Consider the following 19,580-nt stretch of genomic DNA (forward strand, 5'->3'; position numbering starts at 1 on the left):
GCCAGGGCATTATAAAGATCTCACTGGGTTTCTGCACTTGGAAGGTTTAGGACATCCTAGGCTCTGTGCAACAGAGTTCCGTCTTTTGAGTTTGGGGCATGGATGCATTTTCCCGTTTGATCTTTGTGGTCATATGTTTGTTTCTGGAGAATACGGACTTCATGCAGGGGCTCTGTACCTCGTGCAAGGTTGTAATTGCAATGATGTGTGGTGTTACGAGGCTGTAGCACACGGAACAAGAAAACATATGGCACAACAGGTAGGTGACATGAAGCACCTTATCTACCAATTCATAGTTTCATGTTCATTTATATATACTCTCTTCATGACTTTCTTGAAGAAACCTAATCCAGTTGTGATCCCTTCCCACCAGCTTTTCTTGTCCATCACTTCATAATGACATGGGCAAAGAAGGTTCACAGATAAATGATACCACTTCTAAGCAATGGGCATTTCATGGTCCACATTAGCTTCTGCCTAGACCTGGTGTGAAACCTGGGGCCTGGAGGCCAGCCACTGCCCATTAATTTGTTTTATATGGTTGATGACTATCTTTAGGGTTTGTTTTGTGTTCTTGCATTACTGTTTGTTGCCAGTAGGATGATGGTTAATGTACGGTCTCCTCAATATGTCTGAAAGGCATAAGCACAAGCTTATGAGCAACAAGTTCCTCGTTCTTGCCCGATTTTCAAGTTGAAAGAGGAAAACTAAGGGAATTTCTGGATTTGACATTGGCAGACTCTCATGATGTGATTTGTCAAACACCCACTAGCTGATGGCATTTTTGCCAGGGCTGTTGAGGCTGAGACATGACAGGCAGATGGGAATTATGTGTGTTCCCATGGTGGGGATGCTGTGTGAGCTGATGGTGCAGTCCAACACTGGCAGACTCTTTGCAGTGACACTGGAAGTGCTGCTGCTGGGCTGGTATTATGCCCACTGACTGTCACCAATGAGGAAAGCCTGAAGATTGTGTGCACTCCAATGTTTTTGATGTCACTGTTACTGTAATTGAATGGGAGTGTATCCTTCTCTCTTAAATGGGATGACTAATGTGCTTGAGAGGAGAAGGGAGCAGGAGTTCAGAAAGCAATTGCACACCTGTTCCTTGCTTCTTTTTAAGAATTGATACGAGCAACCATTTCCCTGGACTGTGACTCCCGCTCCTCTGATCACACCGAAGCTCCTATGATCAGTCGCGCTTCCGAAACTTGGCTCCAGCATCTTTCTTCCTATTATGGTCAACCTGGCCATGTCTGCAGCTGCTGCCCTACGGCCAGTTATGAGCTTCAGTAGCAGACTGGCTTGGTGCGAGCTATTGCTGCCAGCAGGCTCCTGCTTGGTCAGTGTTGCACATGGCAGGAGAAGGTACCTGCGATGTGGAGCTTGGGCCAGGCTGGCGCTCTCTTCTCCCAAGCCTCTTCAGAGACCAGCCAGAATCTCTTCTGGCATGTTTTTAAGCCACAGGTTTCTTAACTGTCTGGTAAAAGGGACTTCATTTGGCTGGGGAGGAGTTTCTGATGTGTTCATATCTTACTCCTCTGCTCTTGGGCTTCCTCCTTCAGTTAAGTGGTCTCTTTGAATCATAACAGGTCCAAACTGCCCAAATGGTTTCAATTCCTCATCTGTTGAGTGTACAGAATTTGCTTACTTTGCATAGGTTTTCAATAAGATTAACAGCTGATCTCTTGAGCAAACACGGGGTTTTAATGTCAGCAGAATGACATAGGCTGCTTGTTCTGAATGTGTCTTAACAGCTCTGGTGCTGTTAGCTGTGCCCCCGATAGAGGGGAAGGATTTTATTCAGAACCTGAAATAGTTAATTAACCCTTACAGGTGTTTAGTAATAAATTTTTAACTCTGAAATTGTTCCTTTCTTTCTTTCTGGGCAGAGTTTTTCATTTTATGGTTGCATAGTAGGGACTCTTAAGCTTCTTACTCTGACCCTGGTAGAATTAACTTTCCTTAAAGAAAATAAGTCTAGAGCAAGGGCTGAATTGTCTGTTGCCTTTCTCCTTGTCAGCCTGCACTCTGCTGTCCCTCTGTTGAGTTTTTGGAATGTGGCCAGACACAGTGAAGATGGGCACCCACAGGAAGCTTGGTGTTTCTCACTGGTGTTGTTCGAATAGATCCTTTCTTTCTCTTCCTCCAAACCATGTATCTTCATGCTCACCGTGTGGATGCTTTAGCTCACAGCTGGATTCAGGGGACCTGCTTGGGTAGGAAGGATGTGGGGAGGAAAGGGACAGAAGGAGCTGAAAACCAAATGCAAAGCAAGGTCTTGGCCACAAGAAATTACAATTTGAATCTCAGATGGGCAAACCCGCCTGGTTTTCCACTGTAGCATGGAAAATTGGATCCCCCTGCAACTGCGGCCTCATTAAAAAGAGATTCTTTAAAGGGTAGAGAAGGAGCAAAAGTCCCAGAGTGCACAAATACTGGCTTAGAACTTTGTCCCATTACCTTGTATGGGGATGCTGCCTTGTGAGAGCCTGACTTGTTAGCAGCAGGTTTTCCTTTTGCATAGGAAAAGTTTTGTTTTAAGTTTCCTTATCTTAGGAGAAAGAATGAGAAATTTAGTACTGGGGGGAAAAAGGTCTATGAACTCATTGGTGTTATGAAACCAGAGCAGAGTTTTGGAGTTCCTTAGGACCCTGAACTTCCTGACAGCCCCAGTCCCCACTCCGCAGGCACAACAGCTCACGGCCTCAGGGTGTCGAGATTTCTTGCAGACCCAGCCATGCCTGCTGGAGAGTCTGTAAGCACATCAAGGCCAAAACTATTTCCATGTGCGGATAGCTGACTCTGCGTATGGTCTCTCTAAGGTTTATTGGCCTTCCTGAGAGACCTGGCCAAACGTTTATGGTAATTCAAAAATTTAATTTAAACTTTAAAAAAATCATTGCTGCTTTCCAGATCTTTTGAGTATATCTGGTCTGGCAGAATTCAGCAGGTACTTGGACCAGGTGTCAGTGGTCCTCTTCCTCCCAGAATCAGTGTTGCTGGTGTTACAAGAAAGCATGAAAGTGAGCCTGGCCTCCTGGAGATGGTGCCTCCTGGAGATGCATCCCATCACCTCCTCCTCTGTAGAATAATGCTAATATAGAAAATAAATATTAGCATACATATTGTGGCATGTCACTAATGTAAAAAGTGATAAAGATGCTTCCTGTGTCTCAGCCTGTTGTTTGAGGCAGAGGGCACCTCTTCTTGCACCTGCCAGAGCCAGGCTTTGTCTCTATGCGCTCTCATTGCACTTGTAACCTCACTCTTTAGCCTCTCTGCAGGAGGCTCCTTTTGGGTAGGACTGGGCTCTGTGTATCTGCCCTTAGCAGCACCCTCCTGGAACCCTCTTGCTCCATGCAGGCAGTGCTGCGTGCGAAGGCACCGCTCAGCTTTGGCGTGCCCACACCTCTGCCTGCACTGCTGCAACCTCATGCGGGTCCAGCACAGTGGTGGTGGCCGTGCCCTGCACCGCAGCCCTTCGCCGTTGCTCGCCTTGGGGCAGGTGTGATGTCTCAGTCACGACTGCAAACAGTGCAGTGCTTCCTGCAGGGCGCCTCTGGGCAGGCTGTGGGCTGACATCAGGTGAGATTCCCTTGGTTTAAGGGTAAGATCAGACATTTGTGGGACAGTTGTGCTTTTAGCACTTACTTGGATCTATACGCAGAACTGTCGGGAGGAGTCCATGGGATGTGTTTTTGTTCTTTGCATGGAGGGCACCTCAGAGATCTCTTCTGAACATTAGGAAACCCTCAATTTGCCATTCTAAGACTGCATGAAAATCTTGCGACAATCTAGGTCTACCTTGTGACTTGTCAGGTGCTTGAACAGTTTCTGCTACTTCTTCCTCTCAAAGTTGTGGGCATTTTCAGGAAGCTGCCCACCTTGCTGAGCAAGGGTGATTTCTAACAGCACTTATTTCATTTGAAATGCAGGGTGTTTCCTTACAACTGTGCCAGCCACTTTGCTAAATCTGTTGCAGAGCCTGGAGCAGTCATGGGCTGCTCTGGGCAGGAGGTCGCTCTGCCCATGCTGGGGGAAGCAACTGTGGTGCAGCTTGCTCAGCAGAGCTCAGTGTATGCATGTGCGTAAGCACTGCATCCCAGCGGTGCAGGTGGGGGCTGCGTGGCCTTACACCCAGCTGATTCATTTGTCTCCTGCCTCCTCCTCTGAGGCCAACTGTAAGAACCGAATTTTCCCTACATGTTTGAGAAATGACGTTGTGCTGGTGATGGGGGAACTGCCAGGTGAGGTCTGTGGCGAGGACTCTGCTCCTCGCCGTGCCAGAGCCCCCCAGAGCAGCCCTTCATCCTTGAGATTTCCAAGCTGTCCGTGGGGAGGCTCAGGCTGGAATGCAGCTTGGAGGCGAGATCTGAGGGCAGCAAGTGACTCAGTGGTGCTGCGAGCAGGCGGGTGAAAGCTTGATGCAACGCCGCTCCGAAGGGTGCTCCGAGCAGGCTGGGTCCGGCTGGGTTACCCTGATGAAACACTCGGCACCTTTCTAGCACGCTGCCTCCAGCCTCTCACCCGAAAGCAGGATCTCCTGTAACAGCAGATGGGGGATGTTGTTCTCACTGTGCCAGGTCTACAGCCGCGCTGGTGGGTTTGGGAGCAGAGCAAGAGGGTACAGGCAGAGGTAGCAGCGTGTGGAAGTGCGGAGAGACCTGCGTAGCACCCCGGGGAGCCAGCCCCCGCTCCCCCTGGACAGCCTGGGCTGGCTGTGCCAACCCCTGGCTGGGGCGCACAGTGACCCTGAGCAGATCCGCAGAAGCGGTGTCAGGAACTGTGGACTGAAAACGTTCCCAGCCTAACGGAGGGGCTGGAGCTGCTCCTCAGAGCAAGCAGCTGGTTTCCCTTTTAGGGTTGGTGGCAGGCAGAAACAATTTCACGCAGATTCCAGGACCCATAATGGTTCTGGAAAGCCAACAGGAACAAAAAGCGTTCTTCTCCTCTTCTGACCTTGGAGCGCGTTGAGGACCGTCTTCCAAAGCCTTGTCCCTGGATAGTTTCATCCCTACATGGGGAATGCTCGCCTGTCCCAGCGAGGCTGTGCTTTCTCTTCTGCGTGCCTGTTTAGGTGTGAACTGCAACTGCACAAGGTGTGCTCAGAGCAGACCAGGGAAGATGAGAATAGGCAGGAACCTGACAGACTGTCAAAGGCAGGTCTTCCTGTGTCCTGGAAAGATTAAGTGTTTCCCTAGAATAGCCTTATGGGTTGCTCTAGGATCACTTCGTGGAGCAGCTGGTTGTGACCTGACAACAAACAACAAACTGGTGTGAAATTACACAGGGTCATAGGTTCACCACATACCTGGGACCTCTCGCTGAGGGAGTTCATTGTAGCAGGAATCGTCTCAAAAGGCTGGTTAAACTCTTAAGGGATTGCATGCAGCAGAAGCCTGGCCCTGGACAGTCTGTACTGTCTCCTTTGCATAATAGGTCCCCAGTTTATGGACACTGAAATTAATGTAATAATCTGGGGCTGTTGCTAAGCCATCTGCTGTGTTGCTGTGGACAATGACACTGGGGTGGTGTTAGGTGCATGTTACTCTCTAATTAGAAAGTGGACTCTGCTGTGTGTCCTTGACAAATTGCTGACCTTTCTCATACGTGAAGCTATTCTGAGCTCTGTTCCAGACTGATCACATTTGCATCCCGGAGCACTTTAAATGTTGTTTGTGAGAGGAGCTCTTGTTCCCAAGGCTGTTTGTTCATGGGCACAGGAGAGGAACTGAACTTCCTTTCCTCCATGAGCACAACTATATCTGTCAACGGGAAAGGGTAGGCAGCTGGCAGGCATATATCTGTTGTTTATTTTTGCCCTCAGACAGCTAGCGTGACAGCTGAGAGAATACCCTACATCCAGCTCCACCGTCCCCCACATACAAGGGACCTGCTTCAGTAGGCGTTGTCCCTCAGGGACCACAGCCATCTGGTAATGGGCAAGCAAACATTTTGCAACTGGAATCCCGTCATTTTAGGGCAACACCTTGGTTAGCATTTGAGGGTGTTACTTACATCAGCCTAGCACACAGCTAATGTTTACAGGGTGGTGCGGACTGCAAAGTATGAGCACATGCTAATTAGCACGCATAGTGACTGTCTATATTGTGCCTTCTAAATCTGAGGCTCAATTAAAGTGTTTTTTTTAATGCATTTTAAAACTCCACCTCTTTTCATCATAAATGCAGACAATTTCCAGGTTCCTCATTACAATCACAGTAAAAATTGTGGGCTTTTGTGCTATTTCTTTTACTCTATTTCTTTTGTCCCACCTTCTTCTTCTCCATGAAGTTGGTCTCTGGCAGTGCCATGTCCTCAGGGGTGAAGGTGCAGAATTTGCTTTGGCGTTGCATAGGGCTTTGACACCCCTGCCCAGCACTGCATGTGAGACCGGAACAAAGAGAGCAAACAGCTTATCTAATACAAATAACCCTGAGCAAACTTCCTGGGCCTGTTCTTTCTTCTGTGGAAAAGGCAGTGCAGAGTCTGATCCCGTATGGTCTCGTAGCAGTCTCGGCCACGTGACGCTCTTGGGACTTGCTCTGCTGGCAGTCCATGCGTCTGCCAGCCCGCTCGGACCCTGCAGCCTGGAGAGCAGGAGCTTGGCTCACACAGCGTGCAACAGACATAGGTAGACTTTGGGGAGAAACTACTCAAAGTGGAGGCAAGCATGGCATGCTGCTTTAGGGTCTTCCTCGGTATATCGTCTTCAGAGGGTTTACATGGTTTTCCCTTCCTCTTCTGCGGTTGCTCTGTGTTGCACACCCTGCGATGAAAGCAGCACTGCAGGGCACCCACTGGCACTGCCTGCGGTCTTGCCGGTGAGCACCGGCCGAGGGCTTCAGTCCATAGAAGGCTAGCTGGGGGTCTTGGTGGGCTCAGGAGTGCCAGCTGCCCTCAGTGGTGGAGGAGAGGAGGACTGGCACTGCCAGGGGCCTGGGTGACAAGCAGCATTTGGGATTGAAATGTTCCTGACCTGTGACCTTTTTTTTTTTAATCCCTGTGTTGATCATGGTGATAGCTCAGCTGCCCCAGGGGAGCAGGGGTCCCCGAGCAGAGCCCTGAGCACTTGCTGTACTTGCTGTAGCTCTCCTGTGGTTTGCTGGCTGGCACTGGGTCCCAAGGGTGCTTGTGGGGCCGGGGGACGGCACGTGCTTGGGGCAGCAGCACCTGCCTCATCACGGTGGTTTGTGGTTCGGGGGTGCGAGAGCCCCAGCAGTCCTTGGTGGGTTTATCCTGCCCACCTCCTACCCCTGCAGCACAGGGAAATGCTGTCCCTTGTTTTGAGTTTGGGGACCAGGGCTCCCGGAGGGACCGTGTCAGGGTCAGGTGCAGCAGTGCTCAGGAGGCTGAGTCCATGTCACTGGTAAAACCCAAGGCTTCTCCATTCAAGTTGGTTTTCCTTCCCTTGCATTTTCTGCTGTCCTCTGACCTCGTATTGCAGGACCACAGAGATAAAGCGCAGCCCATTGAGCAAGCGTGGCAGCTCCCCGCTCTGGCGGTACCATGGCTCCCAGGGTAGGAGTGCTCATTAGCAGCCCTTTTATTACAGACACACCTTGGAAAGTTACCTTCAACAGCGCTGGGAGGAGGAGGGTAATTAATTTGATTTTCATTCTTTGCCAGAGAGAAAGGTCCCATGTGGCTTCAGGGAGCGAAGGCAAGTGGGGCGGCAGAGGAGGAGCAGTGAGTGAGAAGCAGCCAGGAGCCATGAAGGGTGCTGGGGGGTGCAGGAGCTGCTGCCTGCAGCAGGCAGGGTGAGCACCCACCTCATGGGGTGCCCCAGAGGGAGGGGGTGCCGGGGGGCCAGCCCAGGCTGGGGGCACAGCTGGGGCAGCAGCTCCAGTTCGGCACCCTGGTACCCATCCGGCTCCCCTGTGCAAACCACACCGAGCTGCCCCATCTCCAGTAACAGACTGGAAATTGTCTGGCCTGGGCCACCTCGTTCCATGGGCAGCGAGTCTGGGGCTGCCACTTGGGGCTCTTGAGGACGGGCTCGGTGGAGCGGTGGCCCCAAGCCCGCAACCGCTCGCAGGGGCATGCTGTGGAGCTGCTCCCGCAGCCGCAGCCACGTGCAGCAGCCTGCCACGCTGGAGGGCACGGAGCGGTCAGCGGAGCAGGCAACGGCCGGGGCAGCAGCTGGGCAACGAGAGCGTCTGAAAAGGGACTTTGTTCCCTCTCTGTTGGTCACGTAGCCATGTGGGAACACTAGATTTATTCACCGGCAGTCCTATCGGCACATACCAGGCTTGACAACAGCTGGGAGCTGTGTGGCTTGACCAAGAATAGCCCTGGGGAGCTTACTGCCGTGAGTCAGAGCTGTCTGGATCAGCTCCTGCCCTGGAGGCTGCCACTGCAGCCAGGGAGCCCATGAGGAGGGAGGTGCAGGGGCTGGCGGTGAGCTCCCTGCCCCATTAAATGTTAAAGTGTAGATTGAGCCAGAATAGCTCATTCTGAAGTGGGTGGGTTCATGAAGAAAACTGCAGCGTGCGGCACTCTGCAGCTGACTGCTCAGATGTAATTCCATGGGCTTGTCTACACTTGATAGCAACCTGTATTAAAGAAGGGTGTGATTTTGCAAGTGGAAAACTCCATATTTAGGAATAACCACGTTAAACCAAACAGAAGGAAGATACTCTTGTTCTGGAGTTAGTGCTCCAAAGAAATCAAAATACTTCCACAAACGTCTTTCTTGTCTGAGAGGGAGACGAGGTGCAACGAGAGATGTCTGATCTCCTGTGTGCAGAACCCCAACACCTCTATTGCTTGTAAAACACCCACCCTCCCCAACACTTTCTCCCTGAAGAGTGTTTGTAGTTGGAGCAACATGTGCAAAATGGTTTGCTGGGATGTGGCTTCATAGCTGGGCACAGCGTGAGGTGCCTGATTTCTGCTTCCCTGTGGAGTAGCTGCTTTAACATTCTGGAGAAGGTCCAGAATTTGAAATGCTGACAGCCCCATCAGGCAGAGCATCAGCTCACAGGCCATGAGGAGGAATCTTGCTGTTGGTCCAGGGCCATGCTGGTGGCTGAGCGTGGGTCTCTGAAGGACTGCTTGGTAGACAGATCGGCCTCAAGGTGGCTGGCTCTCTGATGTGACAGCGGATGTGCACCCACACAGTGTGTGCATGGTCCTGTTTTCAGTGCCAAATCAAAACTTTTCATGCAAAAAAATTGTCTCTTTTGGTCGTCATTTACACTTTGCTTCCCAGCAAGGAGGCAGGCAGTGAGAAGCTCAACTGCACGCTTACATGTCTAGGTTTCTCTGAGTGGTGCCTAAGTGCTCCAGCTGTTGAACTTGAGTATAAACCTGAAGCAAGGTTCATCCCAAGCCCTGAATATGTGCAGGCTTTTTTGGAAGTGCATACAGCCACAGAGCAGGTACAGCAGCTCAGGTCTGTGTCCTGTCCTGATAGTGGCTGTTGTTGGCTCAGTGCAGGATTCGTGGTCCTTGCCCTTCAGACATGGCAGGGCTGTGCAGGGACATCTCAGGCAGTGTAAGCTGATACTGACCCAGCATCTCCGCTGATCTCTTAGCAGGTGAAGGAGGCCCTCAGACTGGCACCATGACAGAGTGCTTTGACTGCGACAACTGCAAGGAGTCCTTGTATGGGCGCAAGTACATCCAGATGGACAATGGCCCGTACTGCATCCCCTGCTACGATGCCCACTTTGCCAACACCTGTGACGAATGCAAAGAGCTGATCGGCCACGACTGCAGAGTGAGTATGGGACCCCACAGCTGGGCAGGGCAGTTCCCTGGGGCCATCGGTCCCCTCCTCATCTCGGCTGTCCTCCCCAGGAGCTGTACTACGAGGATCGCCATTACCACGAGCACTGCTTTCGTTGCTTCCGCTGTGACCGTTCTCTGGCCGACGAGCCATTCACCTGCCAAGGCGAGGAGCTGCTGTGCAATGACTGCTACTGCAGCGAGTTCTCCTCCAAATGCGTTGCCTGCGAGAAGACAGTCATGCCAGGTAGGAGCGGGCAGACTTGAGTACTGCAGTTTGCTCCTGATCCCAGCAGCATCAGCTGGGGCTGCAGGGTCCAACACTAGGGCAGCAAGGAAGAGAGCTGAATTTCTCCTCTCCTGCTCCACTGTTACTGCATAGAGTGGGCCGGGCACTTTGCTTGTCTGGCAAGAGGGCAGGATCCTGAGCTGTGTGATCACCACAGCTGCCCTGTCTGTCTGTTCCCCTTTTTCATGGGGAAGTGAGCTGGGGAGGAGATAACAAAGGGTTTCCTGGGCATTTTCTGATGTGTGCTGACGAGAAGAGAAGGAATGACTGAAGGTGTGTGAGTGTCTCTGGAGACAGCCTGAGGCAAAGGAGCGTCTTTGCTTGGCCATTCTGGCACCATCTTCAGATGTAGGTTACAACACGCGTCCCTGCCACAGCCTGCGTGCCAGTGCTGGGGGCATGTTCCCGCAGCCCTTCCCTTGCGGCTGTGGGGTGGACCTGGGGCCTCCTGTTCCCAGCTGCCTGTGGTCCTGCGCTGCTGGGAGAGGGCAGGCACAGAGCCAGGTGTGCAGGACTGCAGTGTATCCTGCATAGACTCCCATGTCCCCTATGTGTGCCTGTGCTGCTCCCTCCTGTCACTGTGAACGGCTCTCTCTGCAGGATCCCGTAAGCTAGAGTACAACGGACAAACCTGGCATGAACATTGCTTCATATGCAGCAGCTGCCAGCAGCCCATCGGGTCGCGATCCTTCATCCCAGACAAGAAGGATTATTATTGTGTCCCCTGTTATGAGAGCAAGTTCGCTCCTCGCTGCACTCGTTGCAAAAAGGTATGTCTGGCCTGACAGCCCAAAGCCCCCGAGTTCTCTGATCCAGGGGCACATTCCCCACCCCTGTCTGAGCCCCACCAGGGAAGGGTTCAGGTGCCAGCACCCCGGCTAGCTGCTGGTTCTGCACTGCGGCCCGTTTCCCCATGCCCGTGTGTCACCAGTGTGCGCTCTCTTCCTGCAGACCCTGACCAAGGGAGGAGTGACTTACCGGGATGAGCCGTGGCACAAGGAGTGTTTCGTCTGCACAGGCTGCAAGACCCCCTTGGCTGGCCAGCAGTTCACCTCCCAGGATGACAACCCGTACTGCATCAAGTGCTTTGGGAACCTCTATGCCAAGAAGTGCAGTGCCTGCACAAAGCCCATCACAGGTGAGCAGAACGGCCCTGGTTACAGGGCGCTTCTGCAGAGCAGGGCATGACCTACCTGCCCTGTTTCCAGACATGCGGTGACTTCTCTGGGTGAAGCTGCCCTCTCGAGTGCACGTGTGACCCAGGCCCATACAATGCTCATACACGTCTCCACCACCATGCAGGCTTGCTCAAGTGTCTCCAGGCACTTCAGGCCTCCCGAGGACAAATGCTGGGGAGTGCACAGTGTCCTCAGGCATGTCCCCCACAGAAACAACTGCAGCCGCTTTCCGAGGAACCCCATGAGAGAGGATCTCTTTGTTGCAGTGGTCCTAGGGCTGCTTGTGTCCCTTCATCTGCATCTTTCAAAGCAGTGAACTGTGCCCTTTGGGAGGAATTCCCTCTGCCCAGGGGTAAAGGCTCCCAAAATGACCCCTCACAGCGTGATCTCGTGTCTCTAGCTTGCCTTGTTTGAGGCTGGTTGCCACATCCTGTGGAAAGATTGCTCACAGACAGGGAAAGCCAGAGACTTCCAGCCATAGCTGGAGCAGGAACTGCTGCAGGGGGGTCTGGACCTGTCGCACCTGCCTAAGACAGGGGAAGCAGGGGGTCGTCTTCTGCAGAAACCCCTGAGAGGGTCTGGCCTCCTTCCTGTCCTCCCCCACTTGACCTTTCCCTTTGCAGCTCGTGTCTCGTGCTGCTGGGAAGGCAGGCAAAGCCATGAATCAGCTGGTGACTCAAAGGATGACTCTGGCTGAGGACAGGGCAGCTGCCGGGCACCCCGCTTCCCGTCTGGTCCTTATCAGTTTGTCACAGTCCCGGGGAGAAGGGCGTCACAGTCACAAGTCCACCCACTGCTGGCAGAGGAAGGAAGCTGCCCGGGGAGCCTCTGCAGGAGCCCAGGTCTGGGCTTGGTGGCAGGAGGGAGCTTCCCAGGATTTCACTAGCACTGTCCTTGGAAGGAGCTGCTCCAGGCAGTGCTGCCAGGAGCTCCTGACAGCCCCTCGTTTGCTGCGGTGGTGCAGCTCTGCTCCCTGCTCCTCTCTGGGGAGAAAATGGTGATTCTGGTCCGGGGATCTCAACCCTGCAAAATCTGGTGTGAAATCATTTTGGTCCTCTTCCTCCGCCAAGAGTGGAGATTTGTATTTCACATGTATTTGGTACTGGGGGGTGTTTGGGTGCCACAGTGCAGCACTGCGTGTGAAGACCTGACTCGGAGATGAACAGGCCGACTCGGTCTGTGCAAGACGTTCATCCCAGTTTCCCCAGGGGTTCTAATACTGTGCTCTGTCCCTTCCGTAGGCTTTGGCGGTGGTAAATATGTCTCCTTTGAGGACCGTCACTGGCACCATAATTGCTTTAACTGTGCCCGCTGCAACACCTCGCTGGTTGGGAAAGGCTTCATCCCTGACAACGATGAGATCCTGTGCCGCGACTGCAGCAGCGACCTATGAGCCTCCGAGGACACCGTGGGGCAGGGGCATTCTCTATTCTTCAGGGTCTTTGTGCCAGATACCCCAACAACATTTCAGGGGCAGGGCACAAGGCACAGGAGATGGGGGCTGACCCCGAACCATGGTGTGTTCAGGGGGTTCCTGTGCCTCTCCCTGAAGGCTAGAGTACGCTACGCTATGGCTCTGTGCAGAGTCAAAGCTAAATCAAGTTGAAAAAGGAGCTTCAAGGCCCCCCATTATTTACTCTTTCCTTTTGCTTCTTGTCTGACCAGGCATGAGCTGAGCCCAGGGCCCCAGCTGAGCAAAGGGCAGCAGCAGCAGCTTCAGCGTTGGGCTGCTGGATCTGCATGCTGGCAGCATGTATTTGCTCCCCCTGGCAAAGTGCTGACTTTCCTCTTTTTCCCATGTGCTTCCCTTGCTCTGTGTGATACAAGGCAGCAGCTCCTGGTCCATGCAGCTTGGCCGTGCTGGCCTGTGTAGCGGATGGCTTTGCAGCACAGCCTTTCCGTACGTGCGGCTGGCCTGCAGCAACCCGGGCATGAAGGGCGTGCTCTGCCCCGTTTGGGAGGTTTGGGGACACCAGGCTGGAGTGTGGCCTGGAGAAAAGCATGTGTCCTGCCAGATGGGATCCACCTCTGGATTTCTGTAGCCACCTCACCGTTTGCGGGCCAGACCCTTTGCTCTGCACATCTCTGTGGAGATGCTGTCACTCAGAGATGGATGAGGAGCTCAAATTGCTTGCAGGTATGGGGTGTTCTGCTCCCACCACCTCCCTGCCCCCTTCCCATCCATCTGTGCCATGATCTCCCACGGCTGCCTCTGCAGTGTCTGAGCTGGAGATGGTGGGTCTTGGCCCGCTGGTGGTCCCCCCTGAGACGTGCCTGGCTGAGCCCCGGAGAAGGGTGTGCTGAAGGCTGGGAGCCACTGCTTCATCCCTCTCATGGGGGGCTGTGGGATGGGGACTGCCTTACTGAGCCCAGCCGCCAGCGGCACAGCTAACACTGAAGACCTTCTGTTTGTTCGGGGAGGAGAGCGTTGCCCACAGGCTGTGGCTGCACTCGCTGGCTGGTGGGAGCGCTGGAGGGGAGGCTCTGTGGGAGCGCAGGGCTCCAGCATGGAGGTCAGCCGAGGGAGTAGTCGGGGTGTCCACAGCCTGCTCCTGCCAGGGCTGAGCGTGTCCCCCCTGCAGCGGGCAGAGAGTGGCAGCTCCCCCAGCCACGCTCATCCCTTGCTGTGTCCCAAATGAGAAGCAAAGCAAAGGTGCACCTGGGCTGACCTGAGGAGGGGCTTTGCATCTCCCAAGTCCCTGCGTTGACCCTAACTGTGCAAAATAGGACATCCTGAGCCATTCCAGACTTGCACGAGGGCTTGAGCCATCCTTGCCCAATGGCTGAGCTGGCCCTGGGCCCCCCTAACGCCCCTCTGCAGTGGGATGCTCATGCCTGCCTTGTCTCTACATCCCTTTTGCTTCTGTCTTGCTGGGGCACTTAGCTGACCCTGCTTTCTTGCTTAGCCATGTGCTTTTCTGAAAGCATCTTCTTGTGTTTTTTTTTTCCTTTTGTATTCTTTTGTCATGAATATCCGTCATTTTGTAACCAACTGCAGGATGAAGGGGCTAGCCCCCCTCCACCCCCAGGCTTCACTTAGGAACAGAAAATGTTATGCATGTTGAAGTGTTATTAACTCTGTATTCACATCCTTGTTGAACCCTTGTTTGAAAGCTTTGATGCAGGCAAATCAGAGTTTGTGTGTTTGCTATTCTGAGGAGCTTGGAGCAGTCTCTAGAAGGAAGTGTCCTAAACCTCAGCCTCCTGTGTATTTCCTACAGCTTTATATAATAAACCGTTTTAGTGATGCTTGCTCTCATGTGTTTCTTGAACAGCAGGCACACGGCAGAGCACGGTCTGAGCAGTGTTGCAGCTCTGTGCTCAGCTTTGTCCTTGCCCCCAACCCCATACTGGGGATGGCCGGTCCCCCCGGTGCTCATGCTTCCCCCTCCCCAAACCACAGGCCCAGCATCAGCTGTACCAGTCCCGTGGGTTATGGCGGAGGAACGGCAGCTCCCTCCTCCTGCTGTGGGGCAGCAGTGGGTTCCTGGTGCCGGGGCTGCCTGTCTGTCTGTGCCTGCCGTCTGTCCGGGCAGGCTGTTCTGCAGGACGGGCCCGAGCAGGACTCTGCATGGGCACGATGCCTCCGGGCTGGGTGTCGAGTCAGGCTCAGCAGCAGCCAGGATGCTGCACTGCTGCGGGAGCTGGCCTGGATCGCTGTGATACCGAATCGTAGCCCACTATGCAGGAAAGCTTCCTTCCCCCTGTGATATGTACTCCCCGGTCTGCACACGTAGGCTCTCGGGAGGAGGTTTGGTGGGGAAGTTGCTGTAGTCTCCAGTTGGGGTAACAGTGGTCTCCTGGCAGCCTTCCCCGAAGCGGTGCATGCTCATTACTCACTTTTATCAGCCAGGGAGCCATTTATTCCCCTAACATCTGAAACTATTTTCCACAGATTCCTTTACATTTACTAACAGCTGCCACGACTTCCTCTGGGCTCGCCGGCCCCAGCCCCCAGCACCCCTCTCCGTTCCCCCTGCACGGTGGCTTCTGTGGGTGCTGCTCCGGCAGCACGACAGGCACAGCCCGCGGGGCCGTGGGGGACCACGGCGCTGGCTCTGTGCGTGCACGTTCTTGGCTCCTTCAAAGGCTCCTTCTCCGGTGGCTAATGGGGTTTTTCAAGTAAGATTTTTGTTGCTGTTGCTGCCCTGTGACCTGTGCCGGGCTCTGGTTTTGCTGCTGCTCAGCCTCAAAGGGTGAGTGAGCAGCTCCAGCCCTGGAGGTTTCCAGCTGAGCCTGTCCTCCACAGGAGCACCACAAACCCTTGTTTCTGCAGCGCTGTTTCCAGGGATTAACCACAAAAGGTTTCTGTACAAAGGGCCCCTGGGCTCCTCTTTCAGTCAGCCTCAAGAGCCTCACGTTTTCAGCCAAAAAAGGAAATGACCCAGCTGCACGTAGCACTGGAACATCTGGATTTTATCCCTGTCATGAATGGGTCATGGCTGTGCACGGCCCAGTGCCTGATTTACGGGAGGGGGAGGGTGATGTCATGCACAAACATCTCCCGAGACTCCCAGAGTGCGGGTCTAAAACAGTCGTGAAAATATTATTAAGCACAGGCGAACAGTGCAGGGGGGAGGGCAGGGCCGGGGCTGCTGCACGGGGTGAAGTGGGAGAAGGGAAACTCGCTGGGAGTCCAGGGCAGCACTGGGGGTGTAGAAAGAGGCCCCGGCAGTAACCAAACGTGCCCGAGCTGTGCTCCCCTGCACCGCCAGCACGGGACTGGGGACTGCATCTGCAGCCCCGATGGGCAGAGCCAGGTCCAAGCCACTGCCCGCACTGGCCCCAGCGAGGTGTCCCAGAAGGGCTGCTTGCTCTGGGCCAGGGCACGTGTCGGGGTGAGAGCAGAACCCTGCCATGGGCTGCCTGGTGCAGCGACAGGGCTTGGACGTGGACAGGGACGTGATGCTCCCTGGTGCCTGGAAGCAGCCTTGTGTCACGGCCCAAGGCACCAGAAGCAGCTTAGCACAACGGTTGACGATGGCTGCTCACTGCTGGCTGTGCAGTGGTGCCCGCGCTGGGCATGTGCCGGCTGTGTGCTTTCCCCCCCTGGAGACGGGCACGGCTGCTCTGGGCTCGGGCTCACTGCAGGCAGCGGTTTCGCTTCCCAGAGGCTTGTTCTCTTTCCAGCCAGAGTTTCCCCCAGAGAAGAGTTGAGCCACCGGCATGTCGGGTACAGTCTGCACGGCAGCGACGTGTACTGGTGTCCCAGAGCTGCATGGCTGGGGAGCGAGCTCTGCCTGCTCCTGCCTGCGGTTGGGCAGGAGGGAAGGACTAATTTCAGCTCCCAGCTGCCTGCCGGCGTTTGCCCCTTTTCCAGCTGTAGCTGCACACAGGTTCAGACAGCGTGTCAGATTACTGTGCCAGTAATGCCTTGTCTGAGCTCCCCAAACCGAGCACGGACCTGCCTTAGCTGCTCCTGCGTCCCTCCAGGTGACCGGTCAGGAGGCTGCGCTGGTGCTGGGTGAAGCCGGAGGCTTGGGCTTGACCCCACAATGGTAACAGGCAGGTCTCCAGGGCAATTGCTGCAGGTCGCAGGGCTGGTGGGAGAGCCAGTGTTAAAGGGTCAATAGCTCTCCTGTGTCTCTAGTGTTAGGAGGTAGGGATGTGGTTATAGCCAGGCTGAACCCTGCAGGTATCCTGTGAATACTCCCCCAGGTCTTTTTTATTGTCACTTTGTCCCCACCCTTCCAGGGCAGCGCCTAGTGAAGGTCCTGGGAAGGTGGGGAAGGACTGGTAGCTCAATACAAGTAGGTTTGCTCCCATCATCCCACGTTTCCTTCCAGGAAAACTGTGCGATGTCCCTCCCTGGTCTGTCCTGCAGTCACAGGCACAAAGGCTGCTGCTGGGACAATGGAATCGAGGGGCTGCAGGGGCTGCGCTGCTGCCCGGGGATGGAACGGCACCTCCTGGAGCAAACCTCCCACCGGAGCAAACCTTCTCCCAGGTGCGCTGCAGTTCGTGGGGTGAGGAGGAGGGAGGCGACACAGGGGTTGATCTTGTCCCACCTCCACCCTCCCAACGCCAGCAGCCCAAAATAAAGAGGCCGTGTGGCTGGATGGGACATTGCTAGATTTCAGCTCCTTCCCTTTCCAGGGATGAAGTTTCATGCAAAGGGAAATGGAAGAACACTAAGTTCAGAACCTTATCTCCATTTTTATTTTTAGACAGGCATTCATGAAGAAGAAATGACGTACTTTGAGGCAGCCTGTAGTGCAAGAGAGTAATTAAAGACAGTATTCTTACCTTCAGTATCATTCTCTCCTCAATGAATTGGCTGTTCCCAGGGCAGGATCATGTTTGTCTGCCATAATTGAGCCCATTTTTGTTGTTGTTGCTTTTGGCTGAAAGTAATTTATCATGCATGGTAGAAAAATATGAATAATTTATTTGTGAGTTAAAATTTAATTATAGCTTTGCATTTGGCAAAGTGGGGGCAAAGCATGATCTCTCCCTGACATTTAGGGTGGATCTGAAGAAGGCAATTAAAATCCAAGTGAAAGTGGAAGGTTGCAGCCATGGTTTCTGTGGGAGGACTTCCACCAGGATCGTGTCACTCAAGCACAGTCATGTTGTTGAAAGCCTGTCAGGCAACAAAAGTCTGCACTTCCCAGGTACCAAGGGCAACAGCTCTGACCCATGAGAGACAATGAGGGCTGCATACCAGATCCTACATGCTTATTTCTTTCAGGCATGTTCCAGTTTGGACTCTGATTCATGACCATGTAATGCTGCTGGAGCCTGTCAACTCTGCCAGCCGCTGGCATCCCACCTGTGTAGGATGGGGAGGGTTTCCTCCCCTGGCTGCAGGGGCACGGGGGCTTGTACTGGGGTGGGTGCACGGTGCTGGCCATGCGGCCAAGAGTTCTGCCTGGGCAGCTGTGATGAGCACAGGCAGCAGGGACGCCTGGCAGCGCCAAGCCTGGGCATTCCCTCCCTGCCCTGCATTCAGCCCTTACCCCAAGCCCAGCTGCAGGAGGTGATTTTACAAGCCATGCGCTATGTATAACAACTGTGTCTGGGCTAAGCAACCATGCCTGCGTGACCCAGTCTGTCCTGCTTCCTGGGGCTCAAGAGTTTTCTCAGGAAGACAAGGTGGAGGCAGGCTTGCAGGTAGCACAGAGTCCCTGCATGCTCTGCCTTGGCTCTCAGCACCCAGTGCTGTGTAGGCTGGATGCCCGTGCTGCCCACCCCATCCCCAGGCAAGCCCTGAGGAGCAGTGCTCCCCAAAAGGCAGGCCGGCTGGGGCCCCGATGCTGCCTGAAGGCTGCCTTCTGCTTCCAGACGGGTCCTGGAACGTGGCAGGGCGAATGTTTACTTAAGCAAGCTCACAATAATTTTGGTAAGGGTAATTAAAGCCATGACATTTTCTAAGTACTTCTTCCTGTTTTCTCTATCCTTGTTGTGCATGTTCTGCAGCAATGCCGTGGCAGAGGGGAAGAGCGTGTATGTGGAGGGTGGCGTGTGGGTGCATGGCTGAAGGATGCTGAGCAGGGTGGAGTTGCTGTGTGGCTGCAGGGAGGGTGTGTTGTGTGCACGCCCTGTGCTTGCATGGGGCATATGAGCGAGTTTTGGAGCAGTTGCCCATGTTTAGGAGGACTTCAGGCATGTGTGCTACCAGGCTGAATGCTGTGCTGAGTTTCCAGCAGGTGCCAAGGCTGTTTCAGAGTGCACACAGTTGCATTTGTGCATGCATACTACTACAGAAAGCACCCGTGCTAGCACTATTTGGAACAAGACTTCTGGGTATCTATTTAGCTTTCTTCTCCTCCATTCCCCTCTCTCCCACCTTCTGACACCAGCCCAGCACCTTCCCACCCCTCAAGATTGCCCCGAGGCTGCTGCCTGCTGCGATGGGAATGGTTTCCCAAGGATCTCCCGCTTTTAACTTTGCCTTCTCCACTTTGCTGATGCTTCTCGAGAAAGGTCATTGTGCCTCCAAGGCTGGGGTCAGTCCTGATCCCAAATCCAACACCAGCACCTCGGGGCACCAGCACCTCGGGGCAGTCTGTGCCACCACATATGGTCAGCACTGGGGAGAGCTGCAGGCAGGCCTGGAGGGGCTTGCAAGGCAGCCACCGGGAGGGCTCCTGCCTGCAGAACCCCCCCGGGCCCTGCGCCCAGCGGGGCTGGGCTGGGCTGCTGCGGTGCCAGGGTCCAGCCGCTGCCACAGAGGGACAGGCAGGACTCCTGGCAGATGGGCAGGGCTGTGGAGCATTGCAGCTCTCCTGAGCATGAGGCTTTCCCTCCTCTCCCGGCAGTGACTGCCACACACCCACCCCAGCTCTCTGTGCAGCCAGGACAGCACAGAGCCCAGCTGCTCTGCATAAACCAGCATTTTCTGGGTGACTGCTAACTATTTGAGTATAATTTAAGCT

The 19,580-nt window shown here is 54.2% G+C and overlaps 1 protein-coding gene across 4 annotated transcripts in view; it reads left to right on the plus strand.

The window, feature by feature from the left end:
- Positions 1-14,449, plus strand: part of FHL3 (four and a half LIM domains 3) — a 31,052-nt gene extending 16,603 nt beyond the window's left edge. For 2 of the 4 annotated variants that reach the window (XM_069802818.1, XM_069802815.1), the window contains exons 2-6: positions 9,543-9,727; positions 9,808-9,982; positions 10,625-10,794; positions 10,976-11,162; positions 12,444-14,449. In XM_069802818.1, the coding sequence (XP_069658919.1) occupies positions 9,572-9,727; positions 9,808-9,982; positions 10,625-10,794; positions 10,976-11,162; positions 12,444-12,595 (840 nt within the window). In that variant the 5' untranslated portion in view covers positions 9,543-9,571 and the 3' untranslated portion in view covers positions 12,596-14,449. The remainder of the gene's footprint in view (positions 1-9,542; positions 9,728-9,807; positions 9,983-10,624; positions 10,795-10,975; positions 11,163-12,443) is intronic. The other 2 variants (XM_069802817.1, XM_069802816.1) reach the window with 1 other exon arrangement.
- The last annotated feature ends 5,131 nt before the right edge of the window (positions 14,450-19,580 follow it).

This window comes from Haliaeetus albicilla, chromosome 16 (genome assembly GCF_947461875.1).
Source record: "Haliaeetus albicilla chromosome 16, bHalAlb1.1, whole genome shotgun sequence".
NCBI classification, from domain to species: Eukaryota; Metazoa; Chordata; class Aves; order Accipitriformes; family Accipitridae; genus Haliaeetus; species Haliaeetus albicilla.